Below are 19,171 nucleotides of genomic sequence, written 5' to 3'. Positions count from 1 at the left end.
ACCCATTCCCCCCCCCCCCCCCCCCACCAAAAAAAGTCTTAAGAGCAGACTCAACATATAAAACACATAGAACATATATTTTTAAATATAACTTTATTTTTTAAGTTCACATTTATTAAATTTATTTACTTTAAAAGCCACATAATTAAGAAAACAGTCACTATTCGGTAATTAAAAAAATATGAAATTAGCATTATGATCAAGTGAAGTCTTGAGTCTACTAGGTGAAGCACCTAGTATATTTCTAAATTTATTTTGCTTATTGCAGATTTGAGAAACACCATTTACACAGGGAAATGTTGTGGTAAATGAGGTCAGATTTCAAGGAATTCACCTTTAATCTCAGAATCCCTTCACTGGAATGTATTCAGATACTTGAAAGAAGAATATAATAATAATAAAATTTTTGTTTCAAAGTTGACAATATTTAGCAACTGCCCTCATGCTTTATCATAATGAAGGGCAAATAGGAAGCATCTGCAACGTTCAATACACACTAAAGCCATCTATCATTCTGTATTAACTACTTGGTTATTAGTTAGTGAACTGTTATTTGGAAATTTATTTAATCTCTTGTCTCAGCTTCTCATCTGCAAAATGGAGACAATAGTAGTACCTACTTCAAAGGATTGTTGTGAGGATTGACCAGAGATATTAACCCAAGTAAACACCTCGCATACTCCCTGGCCCGTAGTAAGTGCTCTATAAATGATAGAGCCAGCTGTCTCTCCGTATCTACATAAGCCTATCAGCCACTAGCAGAAGTTTCACCAAAGAAGGTACACTTAGACCTGTTCTGGCATTTAATTTGAGGCAGTGGTTCTCAACCAGAAGTGTGCCCAGGGGACAGTTGGCAATGCCTGGAGAAATTTTTTGCTGTCACATCTGGAAAGCCTATTGGCATCTAGGGGTAGAGACGCCAGGGATGCTGCTAAATATTCTATGATGTGCAAGACAGTCTCATAGCAAATTATCCAGCCCAGAATGTCAGTGGTGCCAAGGTTGAGAAAGCCTGATTTAAGGAATGCCCATAGACTCTAGGTGTACGCTGGGTGTGTAGTTTTACATGGATACACATGCCCAGGTTTGAATTTCTTGAAAGATAGCCAGCCACTTCCTTGTTCATGATTGAGTACTAAAACTCTCACACTTTCATGAAAGCAGCAAAAACTGCATTACAAGTGATACATAAAACTCAATTAACTTATCATTGCAAGTTAACATTTTAGTGATCTCCAGATGAACTTATCAACACAAGTTAACATATTAGTGGTCTCTAATTGACATCTTGGATAATGCAGCTGGGGGTGCACATTTTAAAATTAAATGTTATATTAATTTTCAAACCAAATGGAGAACTAATCTTAAAATAATCTTACATTTGAAACAAACATTTGGAACCCCTGAAGCATACCCTAGGGTTCCTTGGAACACTGTTTGGAAACCACTGATCCGAGGTCCCTTCTAACTCTGAGAGTCTTTGGCTCTGCTTTAGGATGAGGCAGTTAATAAAACTCTCATTGGTCTAGCTTTTTCATGTAACAGCTCTGAATTTGCAAAATTGCTAGACTCTGGACTGAAAGAGAGCTCCGTCTTATTAAACTCAAGGAAAATGTTTTCCTTCACCAGAGGGACCCGGCAGGACAGAACAGAAGCTGCCATGTTGCAGTTGGTTTCTCCTCTTCCACCTCTTAGTCAAATGTTCACAAAATTCTCTCCTTTCAGAAAACATCCCTTCCCTTCAGGTTGCACCGCACCCTCCCCTTTCTCATGTACGATGTGTAGTTCACTCCATATCACTTATTTTCTAAGCCCACAGCCCAACCTCTTAGGTTAGCATCTTTCATAAAGAAGCTTGGGTTTTCTTGGAGAGAAAAGAGAGAACTTGGGTGCATTTTCAGTCAGAAGCCCTGGAGTCTAGAGGTCCTGTGATTTTTTTGTGGGGGGAGGGGGGAGGAGGCAGGGTCAGTCTGTTAACTTCTTGGGACCTTAGTTTCCTTGACTCTAAAATGAAGATAATAATGATCCTTATCTTCTGTGGTTGATGGATTAATTCCTGATTAACTATTCAAATGCTAGTTATATGCATTATTAAAACAAATTATGGCCTTTATGGAAGTTATATAGAATTTTCCTCAAGGGGGAGGGGGGTTTATGGGAGAAATCTTCAGGAGAATTGATGACACCTTACTTTAAAGAAGGGTTTCTTTTACAACTTATTGACGCCTGCCTCTTAGAATTAGCAACTTGGAGTCATTTTACCCCAGTGGCTTCCACTCCTTCCCCATATTAGCCTTTATCTTGAATCCTCTATAAATCCTCAAAAAGCTAGCTTGTTTCTTCTAAATGGCAGCCCACCTCCCTTAAATGTGTAAACGTAAGATACGCATCATGTAGGCTCAGGTCCTAACATGTTTGAACAGTGAGAGAAGGGGCCTCTTGATTAGTGGGGCTTCCTCACTGTGTGAAAAGCGGAGTATCTGAAGAAAAAATTTAAAATTTAAACATGAAAAAAGAGATAAAAGGAGATAACAGATTAGGTTCTAATGTTACTCAAGAATCAAACTCCCCTATCACTCGGAGTGAGGTGGAGGCTTTTGGGGCGTCACTGAAATGAGAATGGGATGTGGAAGAAGACTTTATTTGTATGAGGTTACATTTCCCAAGTTCCAAAGCTCCCTGCCCCTTGTGCCAGTCCTGGAAACGGTGCAGCTGGGGTTCCAGCAGAGCCAGAAACAAGGCCAGTGTCCAGAGCTCCCGCTCCATGTTGCAGCCGGGTGTGGTTCAGCATCCAAGCTAATTAAAGTCCATGTGTGGGGTCCACCATGGCCATGCACCATGTGGGCACCAGGGAGCGCATCCCCCTGCCACAGGAGAGCCAGGAACCAAGGACATGAGAAAGAGAAGGAAGGAACTTCCTTTGTTGGGAAGTTTTGAATATTCCGGTTTTGCTCTCTTGCAGTGGTCACACCCATTCCAGCCACTGACTTGCTTTCAGGTGTGATTGACAGACCAGCACCTTCCCACATCGCTCAGACCTTGCTGGGCATGCGTCTGTCTGAGCTTCCCTTTCCTCCTTTCCTGTTAAATAATAGCCAGGTTAGTACATCACTAATAGCTCTTTACTTCCTGAGTTTTTCTCTTGCACTGAGTTACTGATGGATTCTGATAACTTTCTCAAAACAATAAATAATTCCTAAAGTAATGTGACAAAAATAAAATGGAAAAAACAAAAATATTATGGTATCTTCTTAAAAATAGTGGAGTATCTGGAAGCTTTAGGTTATGCACACAGAAGTCAAGACAGGTGCTGGGAAAGTCCTTTGCAAACTGAGGTCATTGTGCACAAATCTCTGTTACTAAGAATGAAGTCAAGACTATGCAATGAGTCAGATAGGATTGCTTTTCCCTTAACAATCCCCCCTATGCCCAAAAGAAAATATCTTTAATTTTAACTTTCTCTGAAGAAAGAGAATGGTTTGTTTTTTGAGGATAAAACAAAACAAAACAACAATAGTAATTATTTAGCCATATTAATTTTAAAATAGAGGCTTTATATACTATTCTCAGTGTAAATATTTCTGGTAATTGAAAGAAAGCAGGATAACCTTCACATGTCCAGTTTTACACCTTTTATTTAGGCCCAAATGTTTGGGAAATGAAAACTTGAGCAAACGAGTGTCTCCCACACGCTTTTGTGATATGCCATTAACTTTATTTATATTTCCCCAGCAGGTTACCAGTTTTATGCTATTCTTGTTAGAAGGAAAACCAGGTAGAAAGACTTGCAGATTTATAATCAGCGACATCCTGCTTGCCTGTTGGTATTGTTTTAAGTGTCCTTCAAGTTCTGTTAAATCTGGGCTGTACTAGCAGTGCTGAATACCTTTCTCCCCCTCAAGTGTTACGTGGCATGTAGAAGCCCCTTATAGCTGCAGAGCCTCAGCATAGTGGCTGTGTCCTCTCTAGAATTGGGATTTACTCCTAGGACCTCAGTATTTTCTTATCTTCCCTAGCCTCACCTTAGAATTTTAAAAAGTTTTAAAATAAAAGATATAGCATTGAAGCACTTTTAAAAATACCTAACCATTCACTTTATATTATTCCTTCCCAAAGAATCGAAGTCACAGGCTTACTAGACCATACACTGTTTAATGACTCTGTCGTGACTAACTGGCATGCTCTTGGGAGAGGATTTGATGAAGGGTTCTGGAAGAAAGGCTGAGGGCAAGAGAAGTTTAGGAGGTGGTTAGCAAACCCCCAGGCAGTGGTTGAAAGGGGAGAAATGCACTAAATAAACAAAGTCTTCTCAGGAGCTGCCTTTCTGGTTGAGGTTGGGAATACATACTTGTTGCAGATTGCTCTAGAGCAGTGATTCTCAACCTGTGGGTCACGACCCCTTTGGCGGGTCGAACGACCCTTTCACAGGGGTCGCCTAAGACCATCGGAAAACACATATATAATTACATATTGTTTTTGTGATTAATCACTATGCTTTAATTATGTTCAATTTGTAACAATGAAAATACATCCTGCATATCAGATATTTACATTATGATTCATAACAGTAGCAAAATTACAGTTATGAAGTAGCAACGAAAATAATTTTATGGTTGGGGGGTCACCACAACATGAGGAACTGTATTAAAGGGTCGAGGCATTAGGAAGGTTGAGAACCACTGCTCTAAAGAATGACTTGGTTCCCTTTGGTTCAGATTCTGATGGCATTGTCCCCAAATGGCTAGATTTTAGGCACTTTCCTTGATGTCTGAACTCCCCTCTTAGAAATGCCAGAGTATAAGTGATCCCTCAAAGACACCTCAGTAAGTGCCCACAGTGTAGGCAGCAAAGCTCTTAACTTTATAACTAAGGTTTTATCCCCAAAAGAATGATCAGTTCTGAGAAAGCACCTCTGATTGCCTTTGGTGGAATATTTTGAGATTCTTAACTTTTGTTTACCGCAAGGAATAGTGGAGTGCCATCTGATGTCACTAATTTGTGGCCAGTGTATTTTACCCATTCAACAAATATATATCATGAGCACCTACTATGTTCCAGGCACTTTTTCTAGGCACTCAAGATCCATCAGCATTAAAACAAAGATCATTGCCTTCATGAAGAACAAATCACAAAGGAGTAACATAATAAATAAGAAAATTATATTTTGTGTGATTAGTCTGTTTGTGCTACCATAGCAAAATAACACTAAGTGATGGAAACAGTAGAAATTTATTTTTCACAGTTCTGAATGCTGAAGGTCCAAGATCAAGGTGCTGGCCAGTTTGGTTTCTTCTGAGGCCTCTTTCTCTCTTTGGCTTGAAGTTGGCCACCTTTTCACTTTGTCCTCACATGTGTCTCTCTTCTTATAATATAAGGGCACCAGTCATATTGGATTAGGGTCCTACCCTAATGGCCTCATTTAACTTTAAGTACCTCCCTATCTCCAAATTCAGTCACAATGGGGCTTAGGGCTTTAACATATGGATTTGGGGGAGGGGGACACAATTCATTCTTAAACAGTATGTTATGAGATGATAAATACAGGGTATCCCCCGAAATGTATACACACCTTAACAGCTGATAGCTCAATTTTGAAAATGAAATGTATTTTTAAAAACACTGCCTTTATAATTATTCAGAGTGTGTGCATGCATTTTTGGGACACCCTATATTTTAGGGAGAAAAGGAAGATTAAAGCAGAGTAAGAGAGACTGGGAGTACTGGGGAGGGGTTGCAATTTTGAACAGGATACTTCATTGAGAAGGTTGTATTTTATCAAAGACCCGGAGGTCAAGTTGCATTAGTGTTGTTATAACACAGGGACCAGAGGTGGAGGAGTGGTGTGATGGAGGTTGGTCAGGGACACCAGATGGGCAGCCCATGGACTGGGTTCGAGTCCTAGCTCTTCCTCTTTCTGGTAGCCAAACTTCCAAATGTCATGTGGGGCCTCTGGGCTCCAGTTTCCAAATACGCTAGTCTGTATGAACTTGTGATTCCAGTATATATATTCATAGAGGGGCATGGGTAGAAAGAAAGACTTTTTTGTGTGTCTGTGTGTATTGGCTGGGGCAGGTGGTGGACAAGGGGTAATAGGTGTTTGCTTTGGGGATGTATTTTTCTTCCTCTTATTTGTTAAGCAGGAATGGGCTTAAGGCTCATTCTATTAGGTGTTACTGAGAACTCTGTATCAGGATGAGATCTTCTTTCTCAAAAGACAGACACACCCAATATAACTAACCTAAAAGTTCCTACCACATGGCCTTTTAAAGGGAAGCAAGATGCCTGTGAAAGTTGCAAGTGGTAGTAGAGGATGCTTGCCTTCCTTCTTGGTCTTTCCTGAGTGGTATGTAGCTCAGTGGTTTGCTGTAACCAAGCCACAGAATCCATCCCATAATAGGCCAGCTAGCTCTGCCCTGACCACACACTCCACACCAACCAACCATGCTAAAAAGGAACCATGGAAAAAGGACATAAGTGGAAACACTGGTGAAATCTGAATAAAATCTGGAGTTTAGATCATAGCAATGTGAATTTCTCAGTTCTGACAAATGCATCGTGGTTAGGTCAGATGTTAACATCGGGAATGGTGGGTGAAGGACTGTGTGGGAACTCTTCCAACCATCTTTACAACTCCTCTGCAAATCTGAAATTATTCCAAAATAAATTTTCTTTTAAAAAAATACCCATTGTGGACTCGGAGATGACTTGGGCTACAGACATGGACCCCAAAAACAATGCCAAGTGCACATCCCACTGTTTGTGGGTCAGTGGTGTTGGCTTATAACAAAGTAAAAGCGATATTTCTCTAGTCGTAGCTTTTCTTTCTGGCAAATTCTCCACCCTCACCTTACACTCCACCCCAGGTTTTCGCTGTGGGTGTTGCCTCTGACTCATGTTTATATTCAATATTTTATGGCAGGATAACTGCCTGAAGGCATTATTCTATAATGGGATTTGGTGGGGAGAGGGCAAATAAGCCAGGGAGGCAGCCTCATAGACAGGAAAGAAGACCTTGAGGGAGACCAAAGAGAAAGGCAAGTTTCAAATAGGATAGGTTCGAAAGTTTCAGAAGCCCACGCGCTCACGGAGTGTATTGTAATTTTGTGCCCAAGGCACAGCTGATTTTGATTAGGTTGTGGTCCCTCCTGCTGTTAGCACAGTGTGATCGTGCATCCATACTTCATTAAGTTGGGGGCAGCTAAGAGGGGAGTGGCCTTTTATATCTGTATATATATATAATCCCTTTCTTCTTTTGACAGCTGCAAATCAGAAGGAGCCCATGAATCTTAACTTTCAAGTGAAAGAGGAGCCCCAGGAAGAGGAGGCCCTCAGCACCTCCTTGCCTCGGTCCAGCTATGTGTTCAGTCCGGAATCTGAAGTGTCAGCCCCAAGCATCTCTGAGGACACGCTGAAGGCCCAGGAAGGGAAGGGGAGTGGGCTAAGGCGGGACATGTCAGTCAAAGCAGCTTCTGAACTTCTCATGAAACTATCAGGTACTTGCTTTATTCTAAAATGCTCACGTCTGTTCATTTCATTTGGGAGCCAACCGGGTGGCTTCCTGCATGGCTCATGATTAGCCTAATGGCAGCACTAGTCACGTTATTTTGGTGAATTCAGGGGTGATTGATCACGTGCCTTAAATTCCTGCGTTGTATGTATGAGTTTGTTTTCGGATGTTCACTGTATATCTGCCCTATTAAGTGCGACCTAAATATGACTGCAAGTTGTTGGAAAACACTGCTGCTTTCTAAGATGCTGTAGGTCATGATTTTAAATGGACTCTAGTGACAGTCAAAGCACTTCTGCTAATTGATCAGATTATCTATTTTTTTCCAAGTAAAGGACCCTGCATCTTTTGTGTATTTATACTTTACATTCTTTAAGAACCACTAAAAATATTTTTCCTAACCTAATAAGTAGTTGAGATGGCACTTGAAGTAATTATCCATAGAGTAGCAGTGAGATGTTAGAAATAGAACATTTCATAATGGGATGCTGCAATAATTAATCTCAGTCCTTAAGATGAATGACTTTTTAAATTAGTATCTAAATGTAATCCCAGCCTATCAAATGTTGGCAAAACATATTGTACTAGTAACTTGAAATTTATGTACCCCACCTCTTATCCTGCCCCATCCCCTTCGGACCAGGTAAACATTTAGTGTCTTGATTCAAAGGTGTGACTTTCAGAATGTGGAAAGAAAAGTTATATCAATAACAATATTTACCAAGTCATACCACATCCTTAGTTCACAACTGCTTAAAGAGAATTTTTAGAAATACTATTCAAAATGCTAATATGAATCAAAAGCTGTTTTCAGTTTGTAACTTGCTGTGGTTGGAGGATGAAAGCAGGATGTGCAGTAGGGCTCCTTCCTTGTGTAATTTCCCAAGCAAATCTGACTGTGTTTCTGGTTGACCAGTAGGTTGGAAGTTAAGAGCTTAATAGTGATTTACTTCGAGTCATTGTAATCAGAACAGTTGAAATTCCTGTATTTGCCAGTTGCGGGGGGTTAAGAATTCTTTCCTTTGGTGTTCATTCAAAATGCACTGGGACTTCAGGGGAGCGTGCTTTATTATAGATAAAATATAATACCATCATTACATCCTACTGTAGCTTCATTTTTCTAAACTTGGCAATGATAGGGTAGCTTCCCCTATAAATGGGAGGGTTATTAGCAAGGCTGTGCTGATTGGTGAAAGTTTAAAAACATGATATTCAAGCCAACATACTTTCATACAGTTGAACCCTCCCCTTAATGTCAAAGGCCTGGTGACAGAGAGGAATCTGCTTGTTGTTTTTTCATTCAATTCAGAGAGGCCACCCAGCTCTCTGATTCCTTCCCATATCACAGGTTTCATGTTGCAGGGACTTCAACTCTTCTACCAGTGACTCTTCCTCCTGATAGTAAGAGTCTAGTGTATAATATTTCTATTTCAGAGTTTGCTGTGCAGCCAGTATTGTGAGCGGAGAAAGCTGGGGTGGCCCCGAAAGAGAATATGCAAAAGTGAGATTTCAAGGAAGATGTTCTTTCAGGAAAAGCATTTTATCTTAATCCTTTCAGATGATGAGCGTTGAGTCATGAAGTAGGAAATCATTTCCTAGTTAATGAGGTCCCTCAAATGGAATATGGCCATGCAGCCACGCACATTTGATGACATCTGTGTACAGAAGTGGCCTTTCTAAATGTTTATGTTGAGTTTTATTGAGTCCACGTGCTGTGGGTTAAACAATAGTTGAATGGACGATATGATCGCATTTCCAAAGGGCATCTGCCCTGCTTTGTGGTGTGGAAGTGAAAATGTGTTTGAAGACTAAGATAACTATTTTTTTGCCCTGAAAGAATTTCCCAGCATTCTAAGTGCAAGAGACCTGGCTCAAAAAACATATGCAGCCCTAACCAGTTTGGCTCAGTGGATAGAGCGTCGGCCTGCGGACTAAAGGGTCCCAGGTTCGATTCTGGTCAAGGGCATGTACCTTGGTTGCGGGCACATCCCCAGTGGGGGGTGTGCAGGAGGCAGCTGATCGATGTTTCTCTCTCGTCGATGTTTCTAACTCTCTACCCCTCTCCCTTCCTCTCTGTAAAAAATCAAAAAAACACACAAAAAAACATATGCATCCTAGTCCCTACCCTCCAGATGCTTATGTCTGTCTGGTCAGGAGAAAGCCCGGGCAGGGGAATGCTTCCAGTACGTGACTGGCACCTGGAGCTCCGTGCTTCCTCTCTCTAGTGTCCTACGAAGGAAGGTCCAAGCTAGTGCTCGGTATGGGCATGTGACTTAAAAACAAACGCCATCACTCCGAAGCCGCAAGGCAAAGAGGACTCACCCTTGATTAGGTTTAAGGTGGACATTGGAGTTTCTTAGCAGGGATAGATTAGTTCTCTCGGAAGGAGGAAGGTGTTAGGAAAAACCCTGCTGCTCCGACTTTCCTCAGGTTGTAACTTTAACAATTTCAATGTTTGTGCCCTGAAAGACATCCAAATACAGGACTTGCCAGTGTCTTCAGACCCCCTTTTCCATGGGATAGACAAGGGTAATCATTCAGTCCCAAAGCATCTATGCAGGGGAGTCGGGGCTGCTCCGGTGCACCTCCCATGAGACCCCAGGCCTTACTGCTGGCATCCTGTCAGGCTGGGGAAAACCCTCTGGTCAGGAGGAGTGGGGGGGAGAAAAGGGCGGCCCGGGCATTATCCTACATGTTTTTCCTTCTTTCAGTTTGGACCCAAGGAACAGCTACGATGTAGAATGAAGGGTTTTTCCTCGAGGATGGAAGCTGTGATCTGTGGTAGTTTAGGCCCTTTTGGTCTTTTCATGGAATTTATAAGAGGGACTTAGTCAATAATGTTGGCTGCTTCAATTCCCATTTTAATTTATGATAACGCCTTAATGGATGTTGGGCCCGTGGCCCAGTCAAATATCATGTGAAACTTCCCTTATGTGGAGAAACCTCTGTAGTTATATTGTTTTCCAAATGGACAATTTACATTTCATGGAGAAAACACAGATGTGTTAGAGACTAGACTACATTTTTCATTAGCGGCGTGTTCGGGGACATCTGAGTTTTCTTCCTTCCTGTGGCTCGAGTTCTATGTCAGTTGTTAATTGGGAAGTCAAGTGCCTGACAGCTGGGCCGGATAAATTGATTACCATAAAGAAAGAAAGCCACTCCGGGAAACCACTGGGCACCCGAGACTACCTGTTGTTATCTGACACGAGGCAGCCAAAATGATCACACTTTTCTGCTAAGCATGTAGTTGCCAAAGATAATTCCCAGAAGTCTTGATTTAAGGAGGCCAACATGCCGAAGTTCAATACAGAGGATAAATGACATTCAACAGACTAAGGGAATCAAGTCACACTCTTAAACTCCGGTTTTGCAGTGCCTAGTGACCTTGCAAACTTACTGAACAGATGTGTTACCACAGATAGGACTTAACGCCGAAAGGCACCAAATCCCGTCTGCGTTGTCTCTGTTGTGCTTGAAGGAAGCAGCGAGACTCAAAGAGATCAAGTCAGGCTCTCTTCTCCCTTTGGGGAGCCACGGGCTTACATAGGGATCCGTATATAAAATGTACCACGTCTATGGTTGTACCTAGGAGTAGCGGGTAACAGTGATTTAAAAATGTGATTCCACAAAAATAAGTAGCTGGAAAGCCAGAGTTATTCAGAAACATTATTGAAAAACCAAACCTTTAAATTTATCCAACATGGTAAGTAAAACTGCATATCCAGACCTTAATTTGAAATCTGTCTATTGGTTTTCTTATTTCTGTGTGCAAAAAAGGACACCAAATGGATTTATATTCATTTCTGGTTTATGTTCATTTATCCCAGCCTAGTGTTGGAGAGGAATAGAAATGATAATTGCCTCTAGTAGAAGAATCCGAGCAGGCCCTGGATTTGAAATACATAGTGACGCAGAGTTCAGGGAATCAGCTAAATAAGCATGGGCTTCAGCTATGAGGGATGTTGAAGCAGCTGAACTTGGGCAGGATGAAGTTTCAGGTAAATATAATCTCTGAGTGAACTGAAGCAGAGGAGATAAGTACCTGAAGATGGACTTTATTAACAGTTTTCATTAGGGCTCTTTTGGTTGTAAATAAGAAATCCTCTTCAGCCAGTTTTGGCATGAAGGGAATTTAATAGAAGACGGAGGTTTGGGGTTACTTATGGAGCGAACCCAAGGGCAGGGCATCCGTCGTCCGCTGAAGCCAGGGGCTGAAGGACTGTATGGAAGCCAGGAGGCCCTCACCCTCCACATCATTCCTCCTTCTCTCTGCACATACAGATGGACTTTTTCTGTTACCCAACCACTTGGTAGAAAGTGGTGATGCCAATAGCTTCTGAGTTCAAAAGGGCAACTAGCCAGACCAGCATGGCTCAATGGTTGAGTGTTGACCTATGTATGAACCAAAAGTTCAAAGTTTAATTCCCGGTCAGGGCATATGCCCAGGTTGCAGGCTCGATCCCCAGTGAGGGGCGTGCAGGAGGCAGCTGATCCATGATTCTTCCACATCCTTGATGTTTCTATCTCTCTCTCCCTCTCCTTTCCTCTCTGAAATAATTTTAAATATATATATATATATATATATATATATATATATATATATATATTTAAAAAGAGCAATTCGGCAGACATTCTTAGTCCCAATTCCAAATTCCAGCCTCACTCTGTTCAGGGCCCACCAGTGGACACTCCTGTATCTAGGGATAAGGGCATGTTGGGCAGAGTGGGTGCTGTCATGTAGGGTGGGCAAGAGTGAGGGTGGTGTGAGACCAGGAAGATAACCAATGAGTATGAGCCACAGACGTTGAGGAGCAGATGATGGTGGTTGCTGGTATTTAAATATTAGATGTAAATGTGTCTTGGCCTTTGGGTGGTGTTTGCTTTCTGGTGGACTCTCCGAGAAGACCTCCCCAGCCAGGACCTTGCCCAGCAGCCCCAGCGCTGTGGGTCTGAGGCGGTGCTTCTCCAAGGACAGTCCACAGACCAGCAGCATCGGCACAGGTTGGGAAGCACAGGGAAGTGTTAGAAATGCACATTCCTGAGCCTTCTCTGCACCTGGCTGACCCCCTGTGGTTTTTACAAGCCCTACCAGTGATTCTGACAGCTAGTCTCCAGAAGCACTGAGCTGAGGCCGGGGTTAACTAGAGAAATAAGTTTGTCCATCTGCAAAGAATGCCGTAGGTTGAAGCTGATGGAGAGCAAATCTCTATTGAATGTACATTTTACTTTTTAAAAAGAACCATTTCTCTTGAGGGGAGAGTCTTCTTAATTTATTATGAAATAATGGTACCTGGGAACCTTTCTTAGAAGGACACATGTACCTAATAAGTTAGGAGAGTGTTGATTAGGAGCCTCAGTTAATACTACTGTTTTCAGTGTTTTTTGCTGTTAAGTGACATGGTTGTTCCTGGGCAAGGTTGGCATTCTTTTAGGAGGAAGAAGCTCCCCCCTAGACCCGTGGTCGGCAAACTGCGGCTCGCGAGCCACATATGGCTCTTTGGCCCCTTGAGTGTGGCTCTTCCTAAGCCTTAGGAGTACCCTAATTAAGTTAATAACAATGTACCTACCTATATAGTTTAAGTTTAAAAAATTTGGCTCTCAAAAGAAATTTCAATCATTGTACTGTTGATATTTGGCTCTGTTGACTAATGAGTTTGCCGACCACTGCCCTAGACCCAACAAATCAAAGACTATGTCGGGGACACTTCTATTCTAAAGAATTTCTCAAGAGAAATTAAAGATTTTAGCTAAATAATTTCTCAGGGCAAAAATTATTCACTGTTCCATTTGGTATGTCTCCTTTGGAAAGCTATAATCTATCAAACTTTATAAGCAGTAGGACTTCAGTAATAATCTACAAGGATGGAAAATAGCTGTTCCAGTCTTATATTAATGTCATCTCACATTTGCCTCCTTCAAACTCATGTTATTTAATTATGTGAAGCGAACACGGGAGGCCTAGCTGTATTTAGTTTCTTGTGATTCTGCCTCCTTATGTACAGCGGACAGCAAAGCTCACTCCTAAATGAGCAGGTGGCATATTAGCACAGCTACGTGAAAGAGTTAAAGAGTGATTTAGAACCATCAGTAGAAAAGTATTTAGTTTATTTGTTTTATTAATATTGTCTATTTATCACACTGTCAAGTACATGGTACTGAAGCAGTTGAGAGCTTAAGACTGTCAACATGGCATAGTCTAATCAGTCTGAAGTTGAAAAATACTTCTTTTTATTTAAACTTTCTTTGAGCACCTGGAGAAATTTATTGAACCCAGTACTCTACTTTTCTAAGAATTTATATATTTTAGATTGTTATGCTTTAGAGGGAACTTCTAGACTGATTGTTAAGCACAAGCACCTTCTCATTTTTAAAAACTTCTTTATTGAGATATAATTCGCATCACAAATTTATTCATTTGAAATATACAATTAAATGGTTTTTAGTATATTCAGAGTTGTGCAACCATCACCATATCCTATTACAGAATATTTTCATCACCCCAGGAAGAAACTCAATACCCATTAGCAGTCACTTCTTATCCACTCCAACCAGGCCTAGGCAACCACTAATCTACTCCCTATCTCAATAGATTTGTCTATTCTGCACATTTCATAGAAGTTAAATCATATAATATGTGGTCTTTTGTAGCTGGCTTCTTTCACTTAGCATAATGTTTTCAAGATTCATCTATGTTGTAACATGTACCAATACTTTATTCCTTTATATGGCTAAATAATATTCTATTGGATATTATTGCAATGGCTACAACAAGAATATATATAATATTAATTTTATACATTGTATAAAATGGATATAACACATTTTTTTCATTGATTCATTTGTTGATGAACAAGATTTGGGCTGTTGCCCAATTTTTGCTACTGTGAACATTTGTCAAGTATTTTTGTGGACATATGTTTCATTTTTCTTGGGTAGATAGCTAAGAGTGGAATTGCTGGGTCAAATGGTAATTCTATGTTTAACATTTTGACGAACTGCCAAGCTGTTTCCCAAAGCAGCTGCACCATTTTATATCCCCACCAACCATGTAAGAGTTCCAGTTTTTTTTCATATTCTTGCCAAAACTTGTTATTGTCTTTTTTATTATAGCCATCATACTGGGTGTGAACTGGTATTTCTTTGTGGTTTTGATTTGCGTTTGACTGATGATTAGTGATGTGGAGCATATTTGCATGTGCTCATTGGCCATTTGTATATCTTCTTTGGGGAAATGTTTATTCAAGTCCTTTCCCCACTTTTTAATGGAGTTGTCTATTTATTCTTGAGTTGTAAAAATTCTTTATGTATTCCAGATATCAGTTCCTTATCAGATATATGACTTGCAATTTTTTCCCATTCTGCTGATTTTCTTTTCACTTGTTTGATGGCACTATTTGCAGCAAAAAACAAACAAACAAAATAAAACCACACAAACATTGCAATTTTTTCCCATTCGGCTGATTTTCTTTTCACTTGTTTGATGGCACTATTTGCAGCAAAAACAAACAAACAAAAAACACACAAACATTGCAATTTTGATATAATTCAATTTATCTGTCTTTTATTTTGTTGCTTGTGATAATTATGGAATTACTGCATTTCCCATAATTCCAAAAATTAGGTAAAAATGGAGACTTGTTTAATATTAAACTAAAAGCCCATTTTTACTTCTATTAGCAAGTATTTAATTTTCATATATAAACACTATGACGCCTAATTTATTGAATGAGTAGCTCTATAGTAGAGTTAACCCTTTGATATTTAAATTTGCTGCAACATTTTGTGCTTCAGCTGATGGCAGAGAATATTTGCATGCCAGTTTTCTCAAATGACTTACAATGAATGTGACCAGCAATGGGCTTACAACTAATTGGCCAGATGACTTTCCCTATTGCCATGTGGATCCTCAGCAACTCTCAGGATATGTGGGAAAGTTCCATCTAAGTAAGGAATTAGGCTCTTTTTTTTTTTTAGCACTTAAAGACTCAGTGAGAACGAGAGATGCTTGGGGTGCAAAAACTGTATCTTATACAAACAAGGAATTGATCACTTTAACAAGATAAAAATGTGACGTTTATACATCCAGAGAATTCTTTTCTTGAAGGTCTAGACCAGTGGTCCTCAACCTTCCTAATGACGCGACCCTTTAATACAGTTCCTCATGTTGTGGTGACCCCCAACCATAAAATTATTTTCGTTGCTCCTTCATAACTGTAATTTTGCTACTGTTATGAACCAGAATGTAAATATCTGATATGCAGGATGTATTTTCATTGTTACAAATTGAACATAATTTAAGCATTTTGATGAACTGCCAAGCTGTTTCCCAAAACAGCTGCACCATTTTATATCCCTTTGATATGTAATGATTTAGTGATTAATCACAAAAACAATATGTAACTATATATGTGTTTTCCGATGGTCTTAGGTGACCCCTGTGAAGAGTTGTTCTACCCCCAAAGGGGTCGCGATCTACAGGTTGAGAACCACTGGTCTAGACCGTGTTAAGCTCGGAGGCTGTACAGCGTGTCTTTTACCTGCCGTTTCGGCAGATGGAGTCAGGAATAGCCGATGCAGCTCTGAAGGGCCGTTCTTTTCCCAGCAAGAGGAGGGGACTTGCTCTAACAGGCTCTCCTTTCCCCCAACAACTGAGCTACCCTCACCCTTTGACTAGGAAGCACCTCTCTTTATTTTGTAACCTCACACACAGCTTGCCGGTCCTCGAACCCACACACCTGAGTGGCAGTGGTTGCTCCCCCTCTTCTTGTGGGAGCTGGGCTGGCCAGCTCACACCCCAGGGCCAGTGACCCTGCATGCTTCACCCCTCAGAGCCCTCCACCCTCAGGCCACCCTTTTGCTTTCCTGGCCCAGCTTCCTCCGCCTCCCACACGGAGGCTGGGACTCAGAAAGGCTAGGCTCAAAGGGCTCTTGTTGTTTTATCATCTCCCTGCTGCATAGCTGCATATGTTAATACAGCCACGAACGTTTGTACTGGCTTGTGTTCCCAGAGACACGCCACCTTCTTTAGAGATTCCTTTTCTGTTTGGCTGGACCAGGGAGGGAGGGGGTTGAGTACAGTTGTAAGGATGAGGGTAGGGCAGTAGGGTAGGGGGTGCGGGGTGGAGTAGGGTGTGGTGGGGGGTGTTGCAGATCCTTCTTTACAATATTGAGCACAAGAGGAATGACATCAGGAAATGTGTTTGCAGTGGGGATGGTGTGCCCCACTCCAATTATTTCTGCGTGGTTTTCTGTTTTCTGGTTAAATGACTACAGGTGTTATCTTATTCACAAGATAAACTGTGGCACTAACAGAGAGGCCATTCGTAAATACTATTGGAGGTTAAAACTCTAAGAAAAAGATTTATTTTCCGAGGGATCCAATCGCAGTGTGGATGCAAAAATTTGAGTAACCAGTCAGACATTCCGTTCCATTCTTCACTCAGAGGATACATTTCCCAGCCGGGTAGAAGCTGTGTACCTTATCCATGCATTCAAATCGTCTTCACCACTGCAGCCTTTTATGGTTCTCGCCCGCCTTTTCGGCTATGGTTGTTACCACGGTTATGGCCTTGCAAGGGAGCGCACAACGATTCTATTTCTCAGCGAGAGATCTGAAACATTTTCATTCCGTAGTGGTTTTACTTCTTAATTAACCTTTCACTTACTCATGTCAAAGAAGGGGAACATTTGCATGTGTAATTAACCCCCATGGATCCTGTGCCCATCTGGGTACCGGCTGGTATCGCAGACCTACCTCTGGAGAGGGGACTCCTCTCCCACTGCCAGGTAGCCCGTTTGCTGTGGCCACGTCCCCTCAGCGCGTGTGAGCACCTGGGAATGATGACAGGGCCATTCGTTTTCGTTGGGCAGGGGAGTGTCCAAGAACGGCACACTTTCATAAAGGAACTATTGCTCCCTATGGCTTCTGTTGTTCTTATAGGAAGGCACAGGATTGGAAAGTGGTATTTCTTCTTTATCAGAGTGGCAGGACCTGTGGCATTCTTTCTGAAGGGACCTTGGCCTTCCCTCCTAATAATCTTCTGTCTACTCCACCCACACCTAGCTTCCCCCATGTTTCAACCATCCTGAGTGTGTGCTGGGCGTTGATTGACTCACTATTTCCTAAATGTGGGATAGCAGCTGGAGTCACAACTTTCCCTGGTTTCCCCTGGTTTGCCACATGCGTGTGTCGTTTACATCCACCACTGGAGAGATAGGGGAGGTGACTGACTATACATGCGCCCCCCACATTTTATCTGCGGTCGGAAATCAGGTGATGGGGACACCTGTGTAAAGAACAAATCACAAACATGTTTGCTTACGCCCTGCTACCACCTTCCTTATCCCCCACAAACACTCAAATATACACATACACTTCCCCATTGTCACGCCCAGAAATTCTGTTTTGGAGCCGGGACATTCATGTGGACAGGCTCACTGCAGGCTTCCTGGGGTCCACATACATGTCGCCCAACGTACACTGAATACCCTGTAGCCGAGAGGGAGAGAGACCGTCAGCAGAGCTGAAGGGTTCATGGGGACCAGCCGTGAAATTACAGTGATTTGGGGGGCTGACTGTGAAAGCGGAATCATCACCCCTCGCTGTGTCTTTGAATATTGATAGGAACCTTTGCTTGGAATCCATCAATGCTTATTTATCCAACATATTGGTAGTATGTAGACAATACTTGTCTTTCTCCTGCCTTTTTTTTTTTTAAGAGCTGTAGGAACTGAAGAAGAAAACGGGGGACTTGGAGGGTAGTTTAATCAAGACAGATGGTTATCTCCTTTCCATTGCTCCTGCTAAAGCAAACCTTTCGCACCGTGTTTAGCCCATCCGAGTGCTGTTGAAAGCATTTCCTCCTGAAACATTGTTCACATTGGAAAGCTCTTTTTGTCTGACTCTGTCTCCGCTTCCCTGGAGACACCCCCAGCCTAAAGCAGTCATCCTGTGAGACAGTGAGTGTGCCCGTGTGAGGGCCTGGTTCTCGGTTGAGGGCTGGTGACCTCTCCCTCTGTTTTCTTGCTCTTCACCACCTGCTCTAGAGAGGACACAAGAACAGAGAGAGGAAGGGGAATAAAAATGAGTCACTTACCATACTTGTAAATAGCTTTGGTTGTAAAAAAAAAAAAAAGTTTGGAAAAGAAGGTGGAAACCCAGCCAAAATACTATGTGAAGGCTTCATGTACTCCGTGTCTCCAAGAATCATGAGGTGAAATTAAGAGCCCAGAGAGATCATTTTCCACCATCAGATGGTCCCACCTTCAGTCCAGGGGTTCCCATGGGCATGGTACTAGGGATTGGGCCCTATCACAGGCAAAGGCTCATTCATCATGGGCTATTAGACTATCATACTTTTGCCTTGATTTTTGGCAAAAGTATGCAAAGCTTTGTTGGGGTTTAAGTGAACCCTATACTTTAACTTTCCTTTACTTCTCATTCTTTCTTTCCATTTATTTTCTGTGATCTTCATTTTCTTTCTTGCTTTGTTTTTTTTTTCCACTTATGCATTCATTCAACACATATTATTAGAGCTCCTATTGTTTTCCAAGCCCCGTTTTGAGCACCAGGGATACGAAGGCGAACAGCACCATGCCCTTTGCCTCATGGACCCTGCATTCTCCTCCCATCCCATCTACTGGAACCCACTCCTCTCTCTT

General features: G+C 41.7%; 1 protein-coding gene across 9 annotated transcripts in view; it reads left to right on the top strand.

Moving 5' to 3' along the window:
• ZNF827 (zinc finger protein 827) overlaps positions 1-19,171 on the top strand; it is a 172,526-nt gene that overhangs the window by 57,656 nt on the left and 95,699 nt on the right. For all 9 annotated transcript variants that reach the window (XR_011471546.1, XM_070415261.1, XM_070415260.1 and 6 more), the window contains exon 5: positions 7,260-7,493. Coding sequence is in view for 8 of the 9 variants with exons in the window: in XM_070415261.1 (XP_070271362.1) it covers positions 7,260-7,493 (234 nt within the window). In the remaining variant the exon portion in view is untranslated. The remainder of the gene's footprint in view (positions 1-7,259; positions 7,494-19,171) is intronic.

This window comes from Myotis yumanensis, unplaced genomic scaffold (genome assembly GCF_028538775.1).
Source record: "Myotis yumanensis isolate MYYU_CA2020_CCGP unplaced genomic scaffold, mMyoYum1.0.hap1 SCAF_5, whole genome shotgun sequence".
NCBI lineage: Eukaryota > Metazoa > Chordata > Mammalia > Chiroptera > Vespertilionidae > Myotis > Myotis yumanensis.
This window is presented reverse-complemented; position numbering and strand designations above follow the sequence as displayed.